The sequence below is a fragment of the Marmota marmota genome, unplaced genomic scaffold (genome assembly GCF_001458135.2).
Source record: "Marmota marmota marmota unplaced genomic scaffold, marMar, whole genome shotgun sequence".
Taxonomy (NCBI): Eukaryota; Metazoa; Chordata; class Mammalia; order Rodentia; family Sciuridae; genus Marmota; species Marmota marmota.
In genome coordinates this window covers 70,722,472-70,731,412 of record NW_026000026.1, presented here as the reverse complement: position 1 = coordinate 70,731,412, position 8,941 = coordinate 70,722,472, and the positions used below count along the sequence as shown (strand labels likewise).

General features: G+C 51.7%; 1 protein-coding gene across 5 annotated transcripts in view; it reads left to right on the top strand.

Annotated features, from left to right (window-relative positions):
- Slc23a1 (solute carrier family 23 member 1) overlaps positions 1-8,941 on the top strand; it is a 32,037-nt gene that overhangs the window by 1,833 nt on the left and 21,263 nt on the right. For 3 of the 5 annotated variants that reach the window (XM_015484716.2, XM_015484710.2, XM_015484722.2), the window contains exons 2-14: positions 825-886; positions 1,456-1,590; positions 1,997-2,154; positions 3,169-3,257; positions 3,412-3,479; positions 3,638-3,819; positions 3,955-4,075; positions 4,332-4,488; positions 4,888-5,035; positions 5,563-5,668; positions 5,901-6,030; positions 6,134-6,277; positions 7,124-7,219. In XM_015484716.2, coding sequence (XP_015340202.2) covers positions 825-886; positions 1,456-1,590; positions 1,997-2,154; positions 3,169-3,257; positions 3,412-3,479; positions 3,638-3,819; positions 3,955-4,075; positions 4,332-4,488; positions 4,888-5,035; positions 5,563-5,668; positions 5,901-6,030; positions 6,134-6,277; positions 7,124-7,219 — 1,596 coding nt within the window. The remainder of the gene's footprint in view (positions 1-824; positions 887-1,455; positions 1,591-1,996; positions 2,155-3,168; positions 3,258-3,411; positions 3,480-3,637; positions 3,820-3,954; positions 4,076-4,331; positions 4,489-4,887; positions 5,036-5,562; positions 5,669-5,900; positions 6,031-6,133; positions 6,278-7,123; positions 7,220-8,941) is intronic. The other 2 variants (XM_048811635.1, XM_015484734.2) reach the window with 2 other exon arrangements.

The following is an 8,941-nucleotide window of genomic DNA, read 5'->3' as shown; positions in this document are numbered from 1 at the left end:
TATATATATATATATATATGGGCTGGTGATGTGGCTCAGTAATTAAGTGCCCCTGGGTTCAATCCCCTGTACCATAGCTAACTAACTAAATAAATAAATAGAATTGAGAGGACTGGGAATGTAGCTCAGTGGCAAAGCACCCCTAGGTTAAATCTCTAGTGCCAAAAAACACAGGCTGCACAGACCTGTCTGCTACTGCCTCAGGATCCTGAGTGATGAAGGGCTGTAGAGACTGGACAGCTTCAGTCAACCTGAATTTTAGGGCTTGTTTTCTGAAATCTAGCTACCTGTGTGGCCTTGGTCATATTACTCTCTTGTATCCTGAGCCATGAAAGGGTTAATACACTGAGCCCCAGGGCATTCACGTGACAGTGCATATATATACAAAGGTATGGCTTGGCATGCAGTCATTCCTCAGTAATGAGAATGATTATGACAATGATGATAAGGGTTAACTTGTTATTAATTAATGGCAGAGCGTGACATCACAAGTGCCCATTTCCAATCCCTTTCCTCTCACCTCACCTGTGGTGAACTTCCAAGACTGTCCCCACCTCACCCCTCGACACTGGCCCTCTCTGGGAAACAAGCACAGGTCTCGTGCCAGGCTCAGGTGTGGGCAGGGAGGGGAGGGCCCAGGAGGCAAACGTGGCAGAGACTTGGGTGGCCTTTACCACCTAGCCAGGGTTAATACCTTACCTCTGCCCAGATCCCCCTTTCGCAATCTGGAGCTAGGGACCTGGTTACAGATTTACTTCGAACAATGTCTGATGCGTGGAGTAAAGTCCTTCTTGGCCTTCATAAAGTCATCCTCTTTTTCTCAGGAGCTTCTCAAACCTGTGCCCCAAACATGAGGGCTCAGACGGATCCCGAGGGTCGGACACAGGTGCTGGGGGATTGGGGGAAGCTGGGCAGGGGCAGGGTGAGTGGGGGCTGGAGGACCTGTATAGGCCTCTCTGGGAGGGCAGGGACAGAAATTCTGATGAACTTGATAACAAGTGACAGTCCCAAGCTGAATGTGGCAATAGGGAGATGGGATGGGATGGAGGGGGAGGTGAAGGAGCCTTTAATTTTGTAACTGGCTGGCTTGAACTTGAGGGCCAGTAGGGACCCAGCCTCATTGTCAGCCATACCGTTGAGGACCTCCAGGAGCAGTGGTGGGACCAGAGTTGTTTCTCCACAGTTTCTTGCCCTCTGGGCTCCATCCCTAGTTCTTTAGGGGTCTTCTGACTTGGACCATCCCCCTGCTAAAATGTCCTTATCCTGAGGGCTCTCGGGGCCAGCACAGTGTATCCTGCCCCTGCAGGGACTGTGGGGGAGGGTGGGGAGACCCCAGGCCAGGGCCTCACTCTACATTGCTGACAGGCCACTCAGGTTACCTGATTGATTCTGGGACAGCCTGAATCTTGCCCACCCCATTATTCCACCTTGAGCTGCTTCTCTTTACTGCCCCAGCATGAGTCTCCGGGCTCAACAGGAAATTCCACCAGGGATCCACAGATGCCCCTGCCCACGGAGCCCAAATTTGACATGTTGTACAAGATTGAGGATGTGCCACCTTGGTACCTGTGTATCCTGCTTGGCTTCCAGGTAGGTTGTCCCCTCCCTGCCCTAGGGCCTCTCTGGCACTCCCCAAGTATCCCAGCCCCTCCCTGGCCAGCAAGGTTACCTTGGGTAAGAGGAAGAGAAAGCTAAGGTCAGCATGGTGACTGTCACCAAGCAGAAACACAGAAGACACAGAGAAGGCCTGAGAAAGGATTTTGGTGTCTACCAGGTTGAGAGTTGGTGGCAGGGAGGAGGGCCCAGACACAGGAACAACTTGGGGGAAGATTTAGTGACTCCCAGAGTGGGAATGCTTTGTGGGGAGTGTAATGGGGGGTGCACTGCCAGGGCACCAGGGTTCAGGCCCTGTGAGAAAGGCATGAGGACCTAGGGTGGCCCTTTCCCCGTGAGCTCTGTAGGCCCTGCCTCATAATTCTTCTCTTGCCACTCACAGCATTACCTGACATGCTTTAGCGGCACCATCGCTGTTCCCTTCCTCCTGGCCGAGGCACTGTGTGTGGGCCAAGACCAGAACATGATCAGCCAGCTCATCGGCACCATCTTCGTATGTGTGGGTATCACCACTCTCATCCAGACCACACTGGGCATCCGGTAAGCTGACTCGGCCCCCAACACACACACACACACACACTCTGTGACACACAGGACCAATTGGTCTCCCTCAGAGGGCTTTTATGGACCAAAAAAACCTAACCACTTCAGGCCCTACCTGCCAGTCCTACCCCTGGGCCAGCCACAGAGCCAGGCATCAGGGCTTCTACTCTGAATTTAGGGAACTTGCTCTGGGGCTCCTCAAGAACAGAGTCTGTAGGCTTAAGGAATGTGCCCTACCTGGGTTCACCTCCTCTTAGGCTCTACTTTGAATGCTCAGGACCACACACCTCTGTCCCAAGGGCATGAGCCGGCTTCAAGCTGCTGTGTGGGCTGGGAGCCTCTGTCCCAATGCATAGTCCTAGGCCAGGATGGCAAAAAGATGGCTGGGAGGGGGCTGGGGATGTGGCTCAAGCGGTATCGCGCTCTCCTGGCATGCATGCGGCCCGGGTTCGATCCTCAGCACCACATACAAACAAAGATGTTGTGTCTGCCGAGAACTAAAAAATAAATAAATATTAAAAAAAAAAAAAAAAAAGATGGCTGGGAGGTGGCTGGGGGAAGGTGGTAAGTACATCTCTGATGCCAGAACTAAGATGTCCACTTGCGTCAGGCTGGCCCTCACAGTGAGGTGTAGGTTTGGAGCTGGGGGAGCCTGTTGTCTTTTTTCTTTGTTAGAGACTGTTAGTGGCCCTAATCGAATCCCAGTTACTGGTGGTAGGGAGCTGAGGCAGGAGGATCATAAATTCAGGCCAATCTCAGCAACTTCATGAGACCCCATCTCAAAATAAAAATTAAAAGGGACTGGGGATGTTACTCAGTGGTAAAGCACCCCCAGGGTTGAATCTTCAGCAACATCCCCCGCCAAGAAAAGAAAAAAAAATGTTAAAGTCCTGCATGGGGTCTCAATGACTTCCCTCTGCCCTCCCCTTTCCTTGTCCCTCTGTGTCCCTGGGCCTCTCTATGTCTCTCCTCCCACCCCACCTCACCCTTCTGCTCTGCTCTCTCCTCCAGGCTGCCACTGTTCCAGGCCAGTGCCTTTGCGTTTTTGGTTCCAGCCAAAGCCATCCTGGCCCTGGAGAAATGGAAATGTCCCCCAGAAGGTGGGCACATGTTTTGGATCTGGGTTGAAAGAGAGGGGAGGCCCAGGGATCTGGAAGTCTGAGCAAATATCCTGAGTTCAGACACCAAGATGTGTTCATGGCAACATCTTCTTCCCCTGTCCATCTTTTGTCCATGTCATGTCCCTGACCACAGAGGAGATCTACGGTAACTGGAGTCAGCCCTTGAACACCTCTCATATCTGGCACCCACGGATGCGAGAGGTGGGTAGAGGATGCCAGGACCTGGGGAGGGGGCTAGATGGCAGTGAGGGCCACTGCTATGTTGGGGGATTTGAAGAGGTAATCTTGGAACTTTTGTCCTGCTGGTAGCCATGTCATGACCTTTACATAATGACATATAGCTCATTTTGCCCTTCTAGGTCCAAGGTGCAATCATGGTGGCCAGTGTGGTGGAGGTGGTGATTGGGCTGATGGGGCTGCCTGGGGCCCTGCTCAGCTACATTGGGCCTCTCACAGTCACCCCTACTGTCTCACTCATTGGCCTGTCTGTCTTCCAAGCTGCTGGTGATCGAGCAGGCTCCCATTGGGGCATCTCAGCTTGGTGAGCAGGTGCCAGGCCTGATCCTGTCCAAACCCAGCCCTCACCCTCCCACCCCTTTATGTCCTACTGCCTTAGTCCTGTCTCCTGGCCCCAGTGGAGCCTACCAGCTACCTCCTCCTTTGCCTCTGCCCCTAGCTCCATTCTCCTGATCATCCTCTTCTCCCAGTACCTGCGCAATGTCACCTTCCTGCTGCCCATCTACCGCTGGGGCAAGGGCCTCACTCTCTTCCGAATCCAGATCTTCAAGATGTTTCCCGTAAGGAGGGGCTGGGACTAGAACAGGGGCTTGACCTGTGCCAGGGCCAAGGTGGGAGCAAAGCGGGAATGGTGTAGGCACTAGAGCCAGAGCAGAGATGAGGTGCTACCCAGAGGCTGTAGCAGGTTTGGGGCTGAAGTCAGCAGGGGCTGGGCCTGGTGCTGGGCTGGGCTGGGCTGGGGCTAAAGTAGAAGCAGGTTAGCTCGGAGGGAGGTTTCCAGTTCCTGCAGTGCACCTCTTAACATTCCTGTTTCAGATCGTGCTGGCCATCATGACCGTGTGGCTCCTCTGCTACGTGCTGACCCTGACAGATGTGCTGCCTAAAGACCCAACAGCCTATGGCTACCAGGCACGAACTGATGCCCGTGGAGACATCATGAGTATTTCACCCTGGATCCGCATTCCATACCCCTGTAAGCAACCCCACTTGGGTCCCCTTTGCTTCCAACTCAGACACTTGTGAGACCCCTGATGATGCTGATGGCACAAGCCACACGTTTATAGTGGGCCAAGTAACGGTGTTTTTTTTTTTTTGTGTGTGTGTGTGTGTGCGTGTGCGCGCGCGTGTATGTGCTGGGGGTTGAACCCAGGGCCTTGTGCAAGTACTCTATCAACTGAACTATATCCCCAGCCCAGTAACAGTATTTGACTCAAAGCTTCACTACAACTCCATGCATCTGGATGACCCAAATAAGCTCCTGTTCTTGCTTAAGACAACCCAGTGCTCCCTCTCCCTCTCAAGTACTGCCCTGTCCTGCCAACCCACCACAGGCTCCTCAGTGTATTCATCCCCCTGTCTTCCCGCAACCCAGGTCAGTGGGGCCTGCCTACAGTGACTGTGGCTGCTGTGTTGGGAATGTTCAGTGCCACACTGGCAGGCATCATCGAGTCCATTGGTGATTACTATGCTTGTGCCCGCCTGGCTGGTGCACCACCCCCTCCAGTGCATGCTATCAATAGGTATGCTTATTGGTCTTCCTCAATGTCTGATGCTTCAAGGAGCCACTCAGGGTAGGGATGGGGTTGAGTCCCAGTGATGCAGACTTGGGCAAGTCACTAATACCTCCAGACCTCATAGTCCTTGCTTATGAAATGGGAAAGAGCTCATCACCCAGTGATTGAGGAGATAAGGGAGTTCCAGGGAAACCACAGTCACTGACAACCTTCCCGTATGTTCAGCCCTCCATGTGCATGCTCTTATGTAATCTGCTAACCATTCTGTGAGTCAGGGACCATTACCAAGTCCATAGTACCGATGAGGAAACTGAAGCCCAGAATTATCCAAGGGAGTAAGTGCCAGGGCATTGGAACTAGCTCCTGTACCAGGGTTTCTAGTCCCCAGACTCCCTCTGGCCTGGAGTGGGGAGTACTAGGGACAGATCCACCGCTCACAGCCCGGGGGTGGGGCGGGCAGCCGGCCCGTGTGATAAGAGGACACGAGCTGTTGAAGAGGCTGGACCAAGTCTCCAGTCTTCCTTTCCTTACAGGGGTATCTTCACCGAAGGCATCTGCTGCATTATCGCGGGGTTACTAGGCACAGGCAACGGGTCCACCTCGTCCAGTCCCAACATTGGCGTCCTAGGGATTACCAAGGTGCGGTACCACCCACAACAGCCCAAAGCAGGCTTCTGGGTTCCTGGTGCCGGAAGCCCCGCCCCAAACCCGTCCCCACTTTGGCCTAGCCCCTCCCTATCCTTGAAAAGCCTCGCCCCCACGCCAAGACCCAGCCCATTTATGCCTAGTTCTTATAACAGGCCCCGCCCCCTGGACTAACCCCACCCCAGCCTCGCCCCCACGTCTAGCCTCGCCTCTGGATTCCTGGCAGGTGGGCAGCCGTCGCGTGGTGCAGTACGGTGCCGGTATCATGCTGGTCCTGGGTGCCATCGGCAAGTTCACAGCTCTCTTTGCCTCGCTCCCCGACCCTATCCTGGGGGGCATGTTCTGCACCCTTTTCGGTGAGTGTCCCGCGCGGGCCCCGGGGGCGCGGCGCGGGTGGCTAAGTGGTGGCACCCACTGAGGCGCGTGAGGCGCCTTTAGCCTTTTTACTGTGACCCCCAGGTATGATCACGGCTGTGGGGCTCTCCAACCTGCAGTTCGTGGACATGAACTCCTCCCGCAACCTCTTTGTGCTTGGATTTTCCATGTTCTTCGGGCTCACACTGCCCAACTACCTGGATTCCAACCCTGGCGCCATCGACACAGGTGCCTACAGGCTGTCTACTGACTCCAGAGGTGTGGGAGGGGGGTGGGCGCAAAACTCGGAGCACATGGGCTGGGAGTGTAGTTCAGTGTTAGAGTGCTTGCTTAGCATGCACAAGGTTCTGGATTTGTTTCCCCAGCACAAGACAAAAAACAAAAACCTGTGAGCACAGCCCCCTCCCTCAAGGGCTCCACACAGGTAGAACCACAAATCAATCCTTTCCAACTCTGGATGCTAATCAGCAGCTGAGAGACTGTTAGCAGCTGTCCCTGACTAAAACACTTTCTGTAGATAGATACTGAGCTTTACATGTGCTCATTTAATTTTCAGAACGGCTCAAGACAGATACCACTATCATCTCTGCTTTACAGATGACAAACATGAGGCTCAGAGAGCTTTGGTTCCAAGTCAACAAATAGCAGCTGGCAGAACTGGGATTTTTTTTTTTTTTTTACATGTTGATGGGCCTTTATTTTATTCATGTATTTATATGTGGTGCTGAGAATCAAACCCAGTGCCTCACACATGCTAATTTTTAAAAATATTTTTATTTTTTTTATTTTTATGTGGTGCTGAGGATCGAACCCAGTGCGTGGCAAGTGCTCCACCACTGAGCCACAACCCCAGCCCTCACACATGCTAATTTTTTAAAAAATTATTTATTTATTCAGAACTGGGATTTAAACCCAAAGATGGGAGAGATGGGTAAAGATAGGCTTGAAAGTTAGGACTTTGTGCCATTCCAATGTCACAACTGCTCAAGGAAGTCAGGGTGCAGAAGTAGGACACCCCAGGTTCTGCTCTCCAGAGGGGCCATGACGCCCTTTGGTCCTTGACCTATTCCACAGGCGTTCCTGAAATCGACCAGATTCTGACTGTGCTGCTGACCACCGAGATGTTTGTGGGCGGGAGCCTTGCTTTCATTCTGGACAACACAGTGCCAGGTATGGGTCAGCCCTTGGAGGGCAGTGCAGAATGCTAGACTCATACTTACTTCAACAGATGCCCCTGAGCCAAGATGTGGCCAGGTCTGATGTCACACAAGCCCTGGAGGGAGTAGCAGGAACGGATGGTCTGGTGGACTGCCTGCTGGCTGAGAGGAGAGGAGGCACAGACAAGGCTCATTGGCCTTGAAAAAGCCAAGACCAGTTGTTATTTTTGGATCTTGCAAGTCTTTTCCTCATTATTTCTTCTTTTTTTTTGGTGGGGGGCTATACCCAGGATTGAACTTAGGGGCACTCTACCTGAGCCACATCTCCAGCTCTGTTTTGTATTTTATTTAGAGACAGCATCTCACTGAGTTGCTTAACACCTTGCCTTTGCTGAGGCTGGTTTTGAATTCATGATCCTCCTGTCTCAGCCTCCCAAGACACTGGGATTATAGGAATGTACCACCATACCCAGCTCCTCACTATTTCTTGATAGCCCCTGGGCTGAGGCATGTCTTTGCTTTCATAGAGTTGAACTGGTGTAAATGCAGCATCCGTTTTTAGCAGCCTTTCCCATGGGCTAATAGAGGAGCCTCCAACATGTCCCTTTGGTCCCAGAGCTTTTGGCAGGGATTATGGAAACTTCATGGTGTCCCTGTACACATGTACCCAGTAAATGTATTAAAAAAACTGAATGTCATTAGGTGCTGTAATAAGCACAGTTACAATTTAATGAACATCTACTATGTGTCAGGCATGTAATTAAATGTTTCATGTCGTCCTTTAAAGATGTAACTGTGCCAGGCGTGGTGGAACACACCTATATAATACCAGTGGCTCTGCAGGCTGAGGTAGGAAGTTCAAGACCAGCTTCAGCAATTTAGTGAGGCTCTAAGCACTTCATTGAGACCCTGTTTCAAGAGAAAAAAATAAAAAGGGCGGGGATGTGGCTCAGCAGGTTCAATCCCAGTACCAAAAAAAAAAAAAAAAAAAAANAGGCCCTGGGTTTAATCCCCAGCACCACACACACAAAAAAAAAAAAAAAAAAAAGACACAAGTCCTGCCTGTCTCATCTCTCTGCAGACGCATTGGTAGCACATAGCAATCAGACGCTGTGCTTAGTTCGTGGGTCACAGGGGAGGGTGGGGGGAAGGACCAAGGATCCTCAGTGAATTTTGGGTAGAATCAGAGGGAGCTTTTGGTAGTAGCTGTCTGTCCCTTAGATAGATGGGCATGTACCTGACCATGACACTTCCCTTCCCATTCAGCAGACACTGGAGCAGCCCAGCCTGTGGTTCTGAGATAGTGAAATGGCAGCCTAGGGAATCTAGGGAGATGGAGGGCCACTGGGTGGGCGGCTATACACATAGAGGCTTTTTTTTTTTCTTTTTTATATGATCTGGGTGGCTAAAGTTATCCAGATGTCTAACAATAGCTTCGGAACTGCCTCACACTCCAATCTTTCAACCCAGCTGAACTTCAGCAACCATCCTTGCCAGGGATTATAGGCAATATGCCACATAATCTTCAATAGTCCTTCAATGTGCATTGATGAGGAATATGAAGCTTAGGGTGGTGAAGTCACTTGCCTGCGGTCACAACCTGCATTCAAACCCAGGTCTGCATGGCTCAGAACCCAGTCCTTAATCTTGGAAAAGCACAGCTTTCTCCAGTCCTTAATTTGCAGATGAGCCATCTTGCATTCTCTCTCTCTCTTTTTTTTTTTTTTTTTTTTTT